Source organism: Phytophthora cinnamomi, assembly GCF_018691715.1.
Source record: "Phytophthora cinnamomi strain GKB4 chromosome Unknown Contig0, whole genome shotgun sequence".
In the NCBI taxonomy this organism is placed as follows: domain Eukaryota; phylum Oomycota; class Peronosporomycetes; order Peronosporales; family Peronosporaceae; genus Phytophthora; species Phytophthora cinnamomi.
Genome location: NW_027150933.1, coordinates 252,565 through 268,619, shown reverse-complemented (window position 1 = coordinate 268,619; position 16,055 = coordinate 252,565). Strand labels below are relative to the sequence as shown.

Below are 16,055 nucleotides of genomic sequence, written 5' to 3'. Positions count from 1 at the left end.
GGCTGACCTTTCAGAAGATCGATGCGACTATTCCAACGGTGACCTGCCTGCCAGCTTGGCAGTGCCAAGAAGTGTTTGATGTGGCGGTCTACTGTACATTGACGCGTCCTGCAACAACTAAAATGTCGGCCATGTTGACGCGCCTGGTTGGTGTTTTGTTACCGCGATGAAATGCCTGGGAAATCAGGAAATCGATGCAATTAGAAGGTGCTAGTCACTACAATGTTAGATCTGAGGAATGCAAATGCAAATCAAGGGAATTCGCCTTGGCGTAGCCTCCGTAGGCGAGGATTCATATCAGCGCCTCGTGCGCAGTTGCCATAAAAGCATACATCAAGTTAATGTCACGCTATTATAGCACAGACAATCCTCTTTGCAGTGGTATCCCGAATAGTGATTCTCTCCTTACTAGTGGTAAGCCAACGGTGCAGCGATGAACGCCAAGTTACTAAAAGTATTCTACATGTAGTATGGATATGAAAATTGTGCTTCTCAGCCTCACTTTTAATGAAGGCAAGTTAGTAGTAAGTAAACAAAATACCCGTGCGCCGGCAAATTCGAAGTTATTAGGTCGTAGTTTCATGGACCCTAAATCGACTTCGCACGACGTTTTACGTGTAACACTACGCGTCTGGATCGTAGATCCACGTAGATGTTCGTGAGTCCGTACCCACGTTCTGGTGTGCACGTAGATTCGCGCTTCCCAGCGCTACAACGTCCACTACAGGTACCTCCCAGTCTGGAGGTATTGGGCACTGCCCAGTGGGCAGGGAGCTGTCCTGTTGGGAAACACGAGGCCATGACCCAGTGCTGTTCATGTGTTGTAAGCAAGCAAGGCTTACACCAGCCGGCCAGGGTCATCTGCAGCGCACGTGGTATCGAAAAGCGACCCACCAGTAAAACGGGCTGTACCGCATGACACAGCGCGTGGCTTGTCTGTGGACCAGCTCCCCCCGTGCAAGATACGTTCGGTGACACCCGATAAAATTTACAGAAACGCGTGCACCGCGGACATACGAAGGACTGGATGCTCCGCCACCTGTGCGGCAGAATTCTGCACATAAAGTTTTTCTCATTAGGTACATGTACAGTATTCCGACTGTGTAAAGTAGGAGAGCTAAGCTGCATTCTTCCGTCCTCGCGCCCCAAACAGCCCAGCTTTCGCAAGGACTGACTGGCCCCACCTCTGTCCAAACAGCAAACTGATCGTTTTCCGGCTGGTTCGTACTTCGAAGTGTGTTCATGGATTAATACATGTACCGTCTCGGACATAGCCTCAAAAGACGTTATCCAAGGATTGTGAGCCAGACGCCGACTGTTTCAGCGATACGTCAAACAAGGCAAAAGAATGCTCGAGAATCCCAACTCGGATGCCGGAACTGATCGTAGGCATGTGAATGTCTGGCAATTCATAGGTGACATTTGGCTAGTACAGTACATGTACACTGTACGCCCTATCCATGGTCTGGATACATGTACGATCAGTGGATCGTCCACTCCACTGGATGGCCAATCTGCCACCAGTGACGACGGCCAGACTGGCTGAGCCAGTGACCCCTGTCAACGAACGGGCTCGCGCAATTCGGTCTCTGATCCATAAGCCACTCCGCAATTTTCCTTCCACCACGAACACCCCCCAAGACTTCTACTTACTGCACCTGTCAAGAATGATGCGCATGCTCCAAGTCCTGCTGGTCATCATGGTCGCTCTTCTCGCAAGCTGCGACGCTGCTGACACCCCCACCAAGAACCACCTCACGATTTCCACGACCAACGCTGGCGCCACGGCCAAGGCCCTTCAGAAGTTTTTTGCTGACGACGCCAAGCAGAACAAGAACAACGGCTATCTCAAGGTGCTGACTGTGACGTCGGCTGCGGAGGAAGAGCGTGTCAGCGCGGGTGCCATCGCTGCCGCCGAAGGTGCGCGCGCCGGTGCTGGAACCACGGTGGTGACGAGCCAGTCTGGTTCGACTCAGACGGTCACGGTGACGATCTACAACAACAACGGCCTGTGGCAGCGCTTCCAGCGGTGGTGGAACCGACTGTTCCGCAATGACTCGACGCGCCGACTTCGCGTGGCAGCAAGCGGTGCCAACAACTGAAGACGATCCGTGTTGTCTACCCCCGCTTGATGAGAGGATCAACCTCACACAAGATACAGATGCACTGCAACGACTTGAAGAGCAGTCAATTGTGCGGACGTCAAAAGTATTAGACAGCTCCAGTTATACTATGATACGACCAACATAAGAAACGGTAGTACCCTGCATTTCCCTCAACGACTGATGCATGTACTGTAAAATTCATTTTCACTTTACAGAAGCACCACCCGTTCAGATGTAGCATCACAAAAAAAAACTCTTGCGCTGCATTCACCTCTGTGGAGGAAGCACAGACTGCGGCCACTGCGTCACGCAGTGGCCTCACTACAGTGTACCACTGTAACTTGGAAACCAGCGATTCGACTTCAACATCGTACTGTAAGCCTTACAGTGTACCTTACTGTTTATCATGCTACTTCGTAGAACTACCCTAAACAAAATTATTAAACTGGTTTGAGCTCGGTAAAGTACCAGCGAGACAAATTCAAAAAGTTATAGCAGAAGAGGATGAACAAGTTTGCAGCGTTCATTGCGTTAATACTTAACACTCGTTGCTCATCGAAGCCGGCGAGCCGAGCTCGACGAACGGTGGAACAACCGGTTCCACCATCGCTGGAAACGCTGCCACAGTCCGTTGTTGTTGTAGATCGTCACAGTGACTGTCTGACTTGAGCCGGTGCCATCGGACACCACCGTGGTGCCAGCTCCGACACGTGGACCTTGTCCAGACGCGAGGGCACCCGCGCCACGCTCTTCCCCATCGGCCGAAGATACATTCATCATTTTGAGGTAGCCGTTGCTCTTGTTCTGCTTGGCATCGTCGACAAAGAACTTTTGGATGGCCTTGGCAGTGGCGCCGGCATTCGTCGTCGCAATAGTGAGCTGGCTCTTAGTTGCAGTGCCAGTGGCTTCGCAGTTTGCCAGCAAAGTCACCAGGACCACTAGAAACACTCGGAGCAGATGCAGCATTCTTGAGAGGGATGTCCTTCGGGTGTGCTGGTAGTTGGAGGCGAATTGCGAAGTGGCTGGTGAACAGGAGAGGAGAGGAGAGCGAGCGAGACGAACCCCTTCACCGAAAGAGGGTGGGAAGCTCTCCGTCACCACATGTACATGTACGTAGCAGGTTGCCGTAGGTAGATTTGCCGCAGATCATATCTGCAGATCAGAAGTAGACGTTGAAGAAGTGTAATTAATTACATGGCCAGAAATGCTTGAAGCAAACCCAGGTCATGTACGCCGGGGGTCCGTTTTGTTATCGCGATTTTGGGATTCTGAAGTAGTTCTAGTGCCTTGTTTGCCGGGTCATGGCTGGTTCGCTAACATGGTTTCGATTGCAGATACTGGTACTTACTTGCACAGCAGATACGACAAAAACCATTTTTTTACCTGTTCAGTACAGTAGGTATTTACTGTACAGGGTGTTTCAACTCCAACACTATAAGCATGCTCGGGGTGATCTTCAACGACCAATTCCGGCTTTCGAGTTGCGTTGGTACTGTACATGCATTGGCGTAAACTACCACTTGGGTCGAGTGTTTAGGTGGCAACTAATCTTTTTGGTTTGGCATTGTGGACATCATGAACGTATTCTGTACCGGATGACCTGCTCCCGAGCCTTGTCGATGATGAAGCGTCATTGAACTCAATGCTGGTTGCACCGGTGGATCATCCGCTGGATGTGCCCTGTTATAGGCACACCTCTGTTCATTTAGCTCTCGTTCAAGGTCATCGTGGGAAGCGTGGTGTAAGTGTAAGACGTCATCTGCTTGCAACCAAGTGAATGGAAGCACATAAGTACTGTACATAATACCAACTGCAATGCTCAGATGGAACCGCATACCAGCACGTGCAAGTCTGAACACTACCAGTGCAGTGCATGTACCTGTATCAGTTCATGCATTCAATGCACATCTGATCGATGTTCCCCACTAACCACCCAAAACAGGAAAACATTGTTTTTAATAAAATCAGCTCTCATCATATAAAATGAGGGGGCAGATTTTCTGCATTTCTTATTGTCTACAAATTCCGACCTACCTTTAAACAGTAATACATGTAAATTTTGTTAAATATGCTGGCTTATCTAAACTACGCACATTTTCCTTTGCCATCTAGCTTATTCAGAGCTACGTACGTATTGCATTGATGATCACATGTTAGCATACAACTACGAAGCATACACCAGTCCCAGTTTACGGTCATGCAAGCTCTAGATCATGTGGTCTGTTATTTGTACCTAACTGCAAAGTCGCCCAGGAAGACAACGGAAGCCTTGGCTCTCTTTCTAGACGAGGCTGGTGAATTCCTCACACTCGGAGCACCACGTTAAAATTGTGGCACCGAACCTTGTCCTCGTCGCGAAGCACTGCCGCAATGAAAGTGTGCGCGTGTCTCGATTAAATTCAAGGACATCGCTGCTTTCAACGTGGTCCATATCCTCCCTCAGACGCAGTCGACAAAAAGCCCTCGATCGCTGCTCGAAGGCTACTACACTATCGCGCCCCAATTGTGTCACCACCGATGACAACGCTAATAACAAAGCTGACGCCGACGTTTCAAGATTTGTGGTAGTCCTCCATTCATTCACGACGTGGTTCTTCGTCTCTACAGGCACTTTGGCAACCTCACGCTGGGGTCACGACTCTCATTCGTGTGGCCGAACAAGCAGCACGAATTCTCGGACAACAATGCCTGATATTACTCAAACGTTTTGATATTTGAACTCGGCGAGGTTCAAGTATATTCTCTCGAAAATGGTCCTCAAGGACGCAGAGTGTCTAGATTGCTTCAGCAAGACTTACGTTGTGGTCAACTTTTAATTTTTAAAGGGTTAATTTTACTATATTTGCATGACTGTTCTCCTGCAAGTTGCAGTTAGCAAATAAGTGTGTAGTAACAGCAAAATGCCCCACACTAACTGGACATATTGGGTTTCTCATCAATTCTACATACCCCACCGTTGAAGGTTCGAATATGATCGACGAAACGGGTTTTCCTGCATCATCTTCCATTATGGTTGCTCCAGCGGGTAGAAATCCTGATCGCCCGTAGTAGCTCATTGGAGCAACACGTCATGCTATTGTGACGGTTCTTTTCCCGGAGTTGTGCGTAATATCCGACGAACACTTTTGCTTTTACCCTGATGTGGCGCGTGTCGCAGCTGAATGTGGTTGTGCTGGCTAGTCATCGCGCTCACATTCGCGTTCAAACGCACACCAATTGAAGAAATATCCCCTTGTAGTTTGCATGGTGATCGGAATGTCGAAATCATGTTCAAGCTCCCAGTTAGGAAGATTTATGTCTGTTGCACATTGGATAAAATAAATCGGAAGTTCGGACGGGGTTTCCTTCTTCTGCATCGAAATCCACTGCATCGTAGTCGTTTATGCTCCTTACGACAGGCTGCAAACAATGCCCTTTGTGCTTTGCCTCCACTCTGTCGCCGTTGACAAAATTATTTGGATTCCGATTGCTAAAGTGTACCATCCCAACTTGCTCAGCATTGACGACGCCGTCGTAGGTAATGTCATCTACCGTGTCGTACGGGTAGCCAGATATTGTCCCTGGGCTCAACTCCATGGCGTTCCAATTGCTTTTTAGGATCAAACTGGAGTATGATAGCTTGAGAGCTCATCGACGATTATCACTGAATGGTCACTTACATATATGCTTTTGAGCAGATCCACGGAACCACGATCCAAAGAGTATTTTTTTTTCTACACAGGATTAGTTTATGCATTGAGGTGACCCGTTAATTTCGCGATCGTTTTCTCATTGCGAATCTAGCTCACAGTCTGTAATCCTTGTTTGTGTCGGATTGCATTGCATGGAACTTGTCAATTGTATCGCTATGGCGAACCCCATCACAATAGTGGACGAGTTCTTTCATGCCCCCATAAAGAGCAAAATGCGTCTTCAAGGTATCACTGCGCCAGATTCGCGTAGTATTGAGACTCGAACCGCGACGAACCACCCGCATTGAAAAACTTCAAGTTTAAGGCATGGCCCTTCTTCTCTTCCTCACCAAATTCTCCATCGATGTTGCCATCGTCACGCGTGTCGAAGTTGCTCATCGTGTTAAAGTTGGCTGCGACCTTGTCATGAAAAAAGTTGCTTGGCGATGGCTTCGAGGTACCCGACTTTTGCCCACGAATCCATGAAAAAGTATGTGGATTTCGCGACATAATCGCCCTCGATGTTCCTGTCCTCAAACCTACCCATTGAGGAGCAAATTTTTCTCTCTTGTTGACAACCGCTCTCACCCTCGCCAAAAACTCTCCGTCTCCCTCGTTATTGTCTTGAAACCCATCCACTCACACGAGTAGTTGTCTGCTATCGACTTGAGCGCTGCTCGATCAACTAGCCACCGCAGGACCAGAGGGCAATGCTGGCACAAATGAATCCATACACATCTCTATTCCTCGGGATTCAAAGAAGCCGTGATCTACAGTATTAGTACGTAGTACTTTAGTCCTCGTGGGCTACAGACTTCACCGACGGGAACCAAGGGACTAGCATCGACACACGCTGCTGGTATTCCTTGTACAGTTGGTACTTTGACGCCGTGATAAACTCCGTGAACGGCGTTGATCCTTGAAAAAGAAGCGTCAGCAAAATCGCGCCCAAACTCGATGGGTTGAACGCGGGCTCTGACGCTGCAATGCTAAAGAGGTAGAACGCCCACCATAGCGACATCTCGCCGAAGAAATTGGGGTGGCGGCTGTAGCGGAAGAGTCCGCTGCGGTTGAAACCGGCCTTGTGGTCTCCTGTCAGCGGCTTCTTCTGTGCGATGAGCTCGTATTTCTTTAAGTAAAATGTCCACTGTTGCTGGTCAGCGACAGTCTCAAGCAGCAACAACAAGAAGAACAACACCGTCGCGATGCCGTCCACCGCGTTCAGCTCTTCGTGGCGATGGAAGTACACGGCGTACGAAGGAAACGCCAGTAGCATGAGCAGCACGTGCTGGTATCCAGCGATGAAGACGAGGTTCAGCACCTCGAACAGCGTCCAGTGCATGTACTGCCGCAGCACGGCCCAGCGGTAGTCCTCCTCGCTGAGCTTGTAGCCTCCCTTGCGCCAGAAGTTGAACGTGAGTCTGCAGCCCCAGAGCGTGGTGAGCGCCGCCATGAGCAGCAGTCGCTGGTCCCAGACGCCGCCGTCCGTCGCGTACGCGTGGAATGCAAAGTGCCAAGCGAACATGGGCGGCGTAATGGACCACAGCCTGTCGGTGAATGAATAGTTGCGCGTCACGACACTCGCCAGCCACGTGAGAGCGACCAGCACGAGCAGCAGCTGCACTGCCACTGCGAAGGCGTTGGAGGTCGCATACGGGAGGACCGTGAGCTGCCAAGCTTCCTTCCAAGCGTCTTGGGCGTGCAGCACAGCACCTTCCCACGTAGTGAACGGAGAAACAGCCGCCATTGTGCGCCGACAGAGAGGAACGAGGAATGACACCACACAGCGCAGCGAGTGGCAGCCCGCATAAACGGTACGCAGCGAATCCTCTCCGACTCGGAGTGGACTCGGAGTCCGAGTCCACTCGTCATCAGGCGTCGCAGACCCGTAGCGTAATCGAAAGCAATGGAGACCGGTTGGCGTCTGCTTGAACAGCGAGCGCATGGACTCCATGATGAAGCCTGTGTACCCCACAATGTGACCTCCAGGCTGGAGGCTGGAGTCCAGCTGCTGGTTCGTCCCGCAGATCTCGCCGATGTAACTCTGGTGTCGCAGTTGCGTTATGGCAAGGTTGCAAGACTCGCTGCAAGTGTCATTCCGAGTTCCTTGTCGAGCCAAGATGAGAAGCATCAAGCGGCTGCAGCGCCCACATTATGGTCGTTGCCCCACGGAGTACGTCGAACAGACGTAACGGTGGATACGTGATCATGTAACTGCCGCTAACTTGAACAAACTATACTTCAAATAGGTCTCCCGCCGTCCGAAATCTAAACTCTTCCACCTATAAAATAGGCAATTCGTCTCATTGCTGCGACTCGCCTTTACAACGCCCATTTTGCAGTCGTAAAACCGCCATGTCACGCGCTCGGAGTAGCGGCGCGCGGACGTCGCTCACGCAGCTTGTGCTGTTGCTCCTGGCCTGCACCCACCTGGACGTTGCAGCGCAGATCGACGTCTTGTCTGACCCCGAAATACCCGTCCTCCCGAGCTCTGTAGCGCCCACAGCATCCCCAGACGCCGAGCCCAAAAGTCCGGAGCCCTTCACGATCGAGGCCAAACCCGCGCCTTCCGCCGAGCACCTGCAACTTTCGAGCCTGGATTCCAGCACCGCAGGGTCCCAAGACGGTGTGGCAGCGGTGGTGACAGCCGCCGACTTGTCCATCGACCAGGTCGAGGACCACCTGCACATCGTGCAGCAGCTGGAGCTGTCGGTGGGCAAAAGTCTGCAGGACATGGAGGCTGGCGACCAGTTCGCGCGGTACACGCAGGCTCAGATCCGAGAGAGGCAGCGGCTCCGGGGGGAGCTGCGGGCGGTGCAGAGCAACCTCAAGAGACTCGCGCGGGGGCTCAACGGGACGCTGCTGGAGCTCGAGCACGTGGAGCAGGAAGAAGTGCTGCAGTCCCAGAAGCTCAAGGAGGTGCTGGCCCTTCAGGAGGAGGAGGCACGGGAGCAGAAGCTGGAGAAAGACGGCATCAAAGAGATGGACTACGAAACGGGCCACCTCAAGAACACGACCGGTCTGAATGCCGAGCAGCTCAAGAAGCTCGAAGCCGTGGAGAAGAAGGCGGACCCCGCAGTGCTGCACTATGATATGGAGCTGCTGGCGCAAGTGGCGGTGCTGCTGGGAGTTTCGGCTATTGGAGGGATTATTGCCACGTATTTTAACATCCCACCGCACGCGGGATACCTGCTGGGTGGGGCGCTCGTTGGACCGTCGTGTTTGGGAGTGGTGAGACTCTACAAGGAGGTGGAGACGATCTCGCTGTTTGGGTCGGTGTTCCTGCTGTTTGGACATGGAGCTGCGTATTCGCCTCAGCAGCCTGAGGATATTTTCAGGAAGTACTTCGCAGGAGGCGTGGCGTATATCCTGTCGACTGTGTTATTGGTGGCTGGTGTTGCGGTCTACATTGGCTGGACGAAATCGTTTGTCGAGGGATTGATCATCGGTCTCGGAGTGTGCTTTTCGACTACTGCGCCCTTGTACGAACACATCCGAGAAAAGAGAATCCAAGATTCGTCATTTGGCCGGGTACGTTGAAAACTACGAGGAATTGTGTGGCACATCCATTCACTGACGCTTTCTTTTTCTTTCATATTCGTAGACGGTAACGTCGATTATTGCGATCCAGGATGTGCTGATGAGCTTCGCCCTCGGCACACCCGAGTGGTTTTCAGTGCGTTCAGTTGGCTGGATAGGTGTTGCGATGGTGCGCACGATCGTAGCCTACGCAGTGGTCGTGAGTATGACAGTGTGTTTGCACCAGTACGTTGTGCCGAAGCTCCTGCGGTTTTTGACGGCCATGGAAGAGGTCCACAATGCTCCACTTGTGCTTTTGGGAGTGGTGTCCGTCTGCCTATTCATGGCACTCTTCTCAGAAATGATTGGGCTTTCCCTTGAGTGTGGCGCATTTATGGCTGGTCTAGCCTTCGTGCACGTATCAGGCAACGCAAAGGGGGCTTTCATGTCGATCCGCGTGATGGAGAATTTGTTCGGCAGCATGTTCTTCGCTTGTGTGGGTATGATTCTCCACCCAATGTTTTTGATCCGCAACGCTGGCGAGATCCTGTCCATGGTGATGCTGATCGTGGCTATCAAGACAGTGTCCATGACTGGTGTGATGACGTTCTTCCGTATTAGTCCGCGTAAGGCTCTCATGGCTGCTGTTGGGCTCTGTCAAATTGGTGAGCTCGCTCTCATTTTCATGATCAAGGCCCACGCGTCCAAGCTTGTTTCCCGCCGGACCTACCTGCTGTTCATCGCCGCGATCTCCGTCTTCCTTGCATGCTCGTCATTCTTCAACCGGAGGATCGTGCTTGCTCGTCGAAAGTCAATTTATCGCCTACCTTCAGCGATGCGAGCGAAGCCGATGGATCGGCATCGGAATTCAAGTGATCTGCACGACCTCCAAATTGAAACGCGCGAGCATGCAAGCTCCAGTGGTGCCTACATGGATTCAGACGGGGACGAGGACTCATTCTCGCCGACATCTAGAATGCGGCGCCAGTCATTGAAAGGATTCGAACATTAATTAACCGCTCCTCCTAGGATAGTTGTTTTCAACAAGGAAAAGTGCAGGAAGGCAAGCTCTTCCCATTAGGTTGTCGATTACCACGTGGACTAATAATTAAAAGCAACTCATTCGTCCTGGTTGTTGGAGCTGGCTGCCGTCGCTTCCTTCGCTACGGTCTTCACATGTTCGTCGTCGACTTCCGGTCGACTGCTATGTTCACGGTGCGGTTCGTCGGATTCTGGCAGGATCATTACATTTTGTTCATCAGGCTGCATCTTCGATTCTTCATCAGGTGGCGTCATGACCATGAAAGGGTCCTGGACTCGCTCTGAGAGCTTATGTGGGGCTGGCGGTGGGGCTGACGTCGACTTCATCAAACGCGGGGGTCGCTTTCCGCTCTGCTGAAGTGGCAGCGTCGCCTGCTCAAGTAAATACATAAAACCATCACGTATGCCTTCGTTCGGGAACTCGAGGTGGAGTTCGCGGAATCGAGTACACACTGACAGCACGCAAGCTGGATCCACTGCTCGCTTGGATGAATTGGGCAAGTTCATCGCGTGGCCCGTGAAGAACGGAGCATTGTCACCGGCAAGCATCTCTTGGATGTCGTGTAGTTTGATGGAGTCGTCCAAGCGATCCGGAGATGTCGCTGACGGGGTCGTGGGCTGCTCTAGCGTAGCGCTTGGTGACCGAATGCGCAACATCTTCGCCGCCGGAGGGGTTACTGGCGATGACGGGGTGCTGCCGGTCTGTCGAGTGGTAAAGTTGAGTGTGAATCCGCCACTAGCTGTGCGCTCAGTCTTCGCACCCCGCTCCCGACGTAGTGAGCGCCACCACAAACGCTTCTCGTTAATAGCGTCGGAAGTGCTGCTACTCGAGCTGTTAGTGGAATGGGGGGATGAAGCGTTAGCACTGAGTTCGGGCTCATCCCGGTCGTTCCTAGGCGTACCGGCGACGCCACCAGCCGGGATTCTGTTTGTTTCGGGTTGAGCAGCGTGCAGATCCGGCTGGCTCGTGCCGTTGTTCTCCTTCGCACCGATGCCAAACAGACTCGTGAAGCTGCGGGCATTCTGGTAGCGCAGCAAGCTCCGCTTGAGTAATTTCGGCTGCCAGCTGAGAACTTTACCATCAGTCGACAACCGTAGCTTCGTACGATGCGGCAGGCCGTTGCGGCCGTACTTGACGGCTTCGAAGCCGCCCATAACAAGTTTCTTACGGATCGCCGAGGCTGCCTGCTGACGTCGAGCAAGATCTGCAAGACGTCGGCGTTCCTCGTTTTCTCGACGGAGACGCTCGAGAGTAATTCTGCCTGCCTGGATCCACGGATGACAACGAAGCACAGCCATTGATGGCCGCTCTTTCGGATCCACATGTAGCATCTTGGAAATGAGCGTCTTGACGTCTGGATGAATGGCAGCCCAGTCCTTGGACGGGTAGCGCACGTTGAACCGATGCGTTCGTAGCTGCGCGAGCTTCATGGGGAACGGAGGATAGCCGCATAGCATGATGTAGGTCACGACACCGAGCGAGAACACGTCCACCTCGAGGCCGTAAGAACGTCCGTCCAATATCTCTGGTGCTGCATAGCCTGGTGTACCGCACGAATCTGACGCCTGCTCTTCCTGGTGATTGAGTTGTCTAGCAAAGCCAAAGTCGCAGAGCTTCACATCGTCACCAGACAGCAACACATTCTCCGGTTTTATATCGCGATGGATGATGCTGTGGGTGTGGCAATAGTGAAGTGCTTCGATCAGCGCAGCAGTCACCTTCTGAGCTTCACGCTCTGGGAACTTGCCCTGCTTGACGATACGGTCGAACAGGTCACCTCCTTCAGCCAGCTCCGTGACCAAATAGCACTTGGCATCGTCTTCAATCACTTCATACAGCCGCATGATGTTCACATGACTGACGCTCGATAGCACGCGCACCTCGTGAGAGAGCGCGGCGCGATCCACGTCCGAGAGACTCAACTTGTCCACGATCTTGCAGGCGTAGAAGCCGCCCTTCTTGCGGTGCGTGACCTGCTTCACCGTCGAGTATGAGCCTTCACCCAAGTGCCGCGTGATAGCGTAGTGCTGGTGGAAGTCGAGGAAGCTCTTCTCGCCTTTGCGGAACGTCACCTTCGGGACAGGCGAGGCTGTCGGCGACACGACGTCCACCCCCGCGCTGACCGACGATCCCGAACTCGTCGGCATCGCTGCCCCAGACGGGGACCGAGACGAAGACGCAGTGCTGCTGTTGCTGCTGCCATCACTACCGCAGCGAGAGGTTCGAGGCCGAGTCGCGGCTTTCTCCGCGGCACTGCGCGTCGGTGAAAATATCGTCGACGCCTTGTCTTCCGGCTCCTCCGGACCATCTTCATGCTTGCTCTGCCCATTGATAAGCACACAAAATCACGCACGGTTAGCCATGGAGCTCGAACCAACAAGACAATGCAGTCGTCGTCAACTCACGCTGTGAGTCGACGCCACGAGGTGCGAGGACTCCATCTCCTTGGAGCAGTTGTTGTTGCCCGCGCGCGGGGCGTTGGGCTCGGGCGTGAGCAGCTCGTTGATGCTGAGCTTGCCCATGTCGTCTTCGAGCGGGACGTACTCGTCGTCGTCGTCGTCGTCGTCCCATGGTCTCTGTTGTTGCTCGCCTTGCTGCTCATGTCCGTCGGCGTGGCGGGGCGCGTCCAGCCCAGCAGCTGCCGCACCTTCATGCGTGCGGGCGGGGCCTCGCGGGGCACTGCGGCACAACACAAAGCGTCAGGCTCGCCTCCGATGCAGCGCGCAAATGTCATGCCACGCTGCAAGACCGAACTCTGGAAAGTGCCGAGCAGCTACAGCGCCGAGAGCGCAGGTGGTTGACCCGACCGGAAGGAGAAACGAGCGACACGTGACGGAAACGGACGCGTCGACGCCCGACCCACGCAGCTCGCAGCTCAGCACCTCGCGCCACGCAGGACTCGGACCGTATTTTTAAAAGTTTTGCCGTTGCGTTGGGCGCCTGCGATGCTGCAGACGTTGTGGCCAGGCCCGCGCTTCCCCGAAAGTAACAGGCCCCAGTTTCTCGCCAGCGAGCGAGTCCGTTGCGGCCGGTGATTCCTTCCGCGGTTAGCGGCGTTTCGCGCGCCACCAGCGACGCGTTTCGACCGGGTGCGCGCGCTGCTCGCGGAATAAGCTAGGTTGGGCGAGGGCAGCCTTGCCTGACTCAAAGCGCAGCAAGTACATGTCATTTGGACTCATCTGCAGCCGTGCTAGTAGCTACTGCAGCCATGCGATCGCGTAGACTCGCGTCGCTGAGCGCGCGCGAGAGCGAGTCGGACGGGAACCTGTGCGCGCTGAGGTCGTTGAAGGCCGCCTCGTAGCGCGCGAAGTCCGCGTGGGCTTTCGTGACGCCGCACGACAGCGGCACTTCCTCCAGGAACGGCAGCACGCGCACAAGCAGCAGCTCCTGGCGCTCTTGCGCCGCAAGCACGCGGTCCCCGTAGGCCGAGAAACTAAGCACCAAAGCGAGCGAACAACATGACAGCACACACGTTAGCTACGCGGCTTATCCGAGAAACGAAGATGGCCGCGCGTACCTGTTGCCGATGATGACCAGCCTGTTCAATTCGGGCCCCCAGTTGCACGCGAGCACGTTCTCGTACAGCGTCTTGCCGCAGTGAGGCATGAAGAAGACCGTGTTGCGAGCCACGCGGCGCCGACCGTGCTCGTTGTCCTGGATCACACTCACGTCGAGGCTCTCAGCGATCGCAGCATCGCTCTAATTGTCAGACAGCGGCGATAAAGCAAGCACATATGCACAGGTTACAAGGATGTCGTGGGGGTAGCTCGGGTTTCAGAGGAAGCGGCAGGGTGGCTGACCTTGTTCATGGCTGGGTCGAATATCTCGGCGCGGTGCTGAATCTTGTCTGCGCCCGCCGCAACCTCCGCCGTCGCAGTTGCCTTTCCTGCACCCAGAGCCTCCTTCAAGGCCACCAAGAAGCCCAACTGGTGCACGGCATTCGACGACGCACAGAAGCTCCCGAGGCCGTAGCCGACGAGGGTCGGTTCGCGAACACCCTCACCTGCATATTCATCACCTCCCTCCTTGTGCGACTGAACTGCATTCAGTTCAAATTGCTCAGTCACTACGCGCAGTGCGTCCTTCAGTAGCAGCGAGTCTCGTAGCACGTCGGCGATGGCGCGCACTCGCTGGGCGATCTGCGTCTGCTTCTCTGCGGCGACCTCATCCACAGGCTCCACCACCTCTTCACCTACAAACTCAGTCACGACACCTCAATTAACCGATAGTCGTCACTTGCAGCACAATGCAACAGGCTCAGCATTGAGGAGAAACACTAGGAATGCGTCGGCGCTAAGTCACAGCGCTGGAATCACCGCTGAAGGTTGTGAACCAGTCGTTTGACCCCTGCAACCCCCAGTGCTCTCTCCGATATATATACTTTTCACTTAATTCCCGCGGTATTACCATTCGGTGAAGGCTTGCGGGCTTTCGACGTGGACGATCGAAGCCGCGAAGACCCCGAGCGAGCCTTGCCACGGCGCTGACGGCGAGACACGAGCTGCCATTCCTGCTCCATAGTGCGATGCGGCTTTATTAGCGGAGACTATGGGTCCGTAACGGCTCTACCCTATTTTGTCCAATGGGAAATGTCGATTAAAAGAGTAGCCATGTCCGTGAGACGAGGCAACACATCAACTGGAGGGTATCAACTGAACTAACTCGGTATTTATTGATATGGAGGGCAGCTCCTGCGCGTTGCAGGCCCCTCTTCGGGTTAAATCAGCATCCCGGCGTGGTTTATCCTCGCTCTACGTCTCTGGCGGTCTCGACGACGCCGTAGGAAATGGTCCCGTCTTCTTCCACGTCGTACGGAATTACTCCTGCGCCGCCGTCGTTGTCGTCGTCGCGGCGGTTGCGGCTGAAGCACAAGCAGCCGTTGCAGTTGCAGTAGCCGAAGCTCGCGGTGGGGCAGAACATGGCGGCCATGAACATGACGCCTGCGAGGAAGAAGGCGGCGCAGGTTAGTACGATCAGGTCCACGTAGAAGTACACCACGCCGCTCATGTACTCGTCGGGTGTCATGATGCTGTACATGCTGCTGGCGTCGTACGAGAACCACACGATTAAGACTAGTTCCAATGCCAACGAATAACCCAATGCGCGCAGCGACACAAAGTCGTTCGAGCCGCCCACAATGCCGTACAGAATGCCCGATATGATCGCAGCCACTGCGAACGCCATACAGCCTGAGACCAGTGATGAGCGGAGCACCATTTCGCCGTCACTATCCGGTTGTTGCCCTGCGCTTGGACCCGAAGGAATAGCGTCTCCGTGATATCGGTAAGAGAGCCCCGAAAGTACGATCATGATACACACCGTCACGAAGGTGAACGCGCAGCAGAATAGTCCCGCAGGCGTATCCAACCAGGTCTGCACGCCTGCCACCAACAGGCTCAGCACGAGGCTGAAGGCAGCTACCATCAACCAATTCAGCGGAAATCGGGTGCGCACGATATAAACAGCACTGAGGGCTGCGATGGAGCCTACAAGCGGCCCCATGAGATCAACAGTTCTTTTGAATGTGGAGTGAGTCCATTTGCTCAGCTTGGAATCGTGGGTTAGAGCAGCCACAAGGGCTGTGAGCACCATGAGCTGAAGCGCGAAAATTGACAACATCTTGCGCCGAAAGGCAATCTGCATCGGCATCGGCAGCATTGCGATGGTACCAGGGGCGTACGCCTTGCGCGATTGATTTTCTTGGTTTTCGTCGTTGCG

At 53.9% G+C, this 16,055-nt stretch overlaps 7 protein-coding genes across 7 annotated transcripts; 2 read left to right on the top strand and 5 right to left on the bottom strand.

Moving 5' to 3' along the window:
* Positions 1–1,667: 1,667 nt before the first annotated feature.
* Positions 1,668–2,102, top strand: IUM83_01735 (putative RxLR effector; the record flags this gene model as incomplete). The annotated part of the gene is made up of 1 exon (XM_067925610.1): positions 1,668–2,102. One exon carries the CDS (start codon positions 1,668–1,670, stop codon positions 2,100–2,102), a length of 435 nt encoding a protein of 144 aa, XP_067800844.1.
* Positions 2,103–2,657: 555 nt separating this feature from the next.
* On the bottom strand, positions 2,658–3,071 carry IUM83_01734 (putative RxLR effector; the record flags this gene model as incomplete). The annotated part of the gene is made up of 1 exon (XM_067925609.1): positions 2,658–3,071. The coding sequence occupies one exon, from the start codon at positions 3,069–3,071 to the stop codon at positions 2,658–2,660; it is 414 nt and encodes a 137-aa protein (XP_067800845.1).
* A 3,498-nt stretch (positions 3,072–6,569) lies between these two features.
* Positions 6,570–7,523, bottom strand: IUM83_01733 (DUF1295 domain-containing protein; the record flags this gene model as incomplete). Its single annotated transcript, XM_067925608.1, has 1 exon — positions 6,570–7,523. One exon carries the CDS (start codon positions 7,521–7,523, stop codon positions 6,570–6,572), a length of 954 nt encoding a protein of 317 aa, XP_067800838.1.
* A 608-nt stretch (positions 7,524–8,131) lies between these two features.
* Positions 8,132–10,307, top strand: IUM83_01732 (monovalent Cation:Proton Antiporter-2 (CPA2) family; the record flags this gene model as incomplete). The annotated part of the gene is made up of 3 exons (XM_067925607.1): positions 8,132–9,307; positions 9,381–9,452; positions 9,543–10,307. 3 exons carry the CDS (start codon positions 8,132–8,134, stop codon positions 10,305–10,307), a joined length of 2,013 nt encoding a protein of 670 aa, XP_067800839.1.
* Positions 10,308–10,414: 107 nt separating this feature from the next.
* Positions 10,415–13,204, bottom strand: IUM83_01731 (CAMK/CAMK1 protein kinase; the record flags this gene model as incomplete). The annotated part of the gene is made up of 5 exons (XM_067925606.1): positions 10,415–11,038; positions 11,098–11,168; positions 11,239–12,658; positions 12,743–13,016; positions 13,092–13,204. 5 exons carry the CDS (start codon positions 13,202–13,204, stop codon positions 10,415–10,417), a joined length of 2,502 nt encoding a protein of 833 aa, XP_067800840.1.
* A 298-nt stretch (positions 13,205–13,502) lies between these two features.
* IUM83_01730 (Protein Kinase) lies at positions 13,503–14,856 on the bottom strand (the record flags this gene model as incomplete). Its single annotated transcript, XM_067925605.1, has 4 exons — positions 13,503–13,770; positions 13,855–14,036; positions 14,138–14,529; positions 14,745–14,856. The coding sequence occupies 4 exons, from the start codon at positions 14,854–14,856 to the stop codon at positions 13,503–13,505; spliced, it is 954 nt and encodes a 317-aa protein (XP_067800841.1).
* Positions 14,857–15,077: 221 nt separating this feature from the next.
* On the bottom strand, positions 15,078–15,995 carry IUM83_01729 (Protein kinase; the record flags this gene model as incomplete). The annotated part of the gene is made up of 1 exon (XM_067925604.1): positions 15,078–15,995. The coding sequence occupies one exon, from the start codon at positions 15,993–15,995 to the stop codon at positions 15,078–15,080; it is 918 nt and encodes a 305-aa protein (XP_067801158.1).
* Positions 15,996–16,055: the final 60 nt, after the last annotated feature.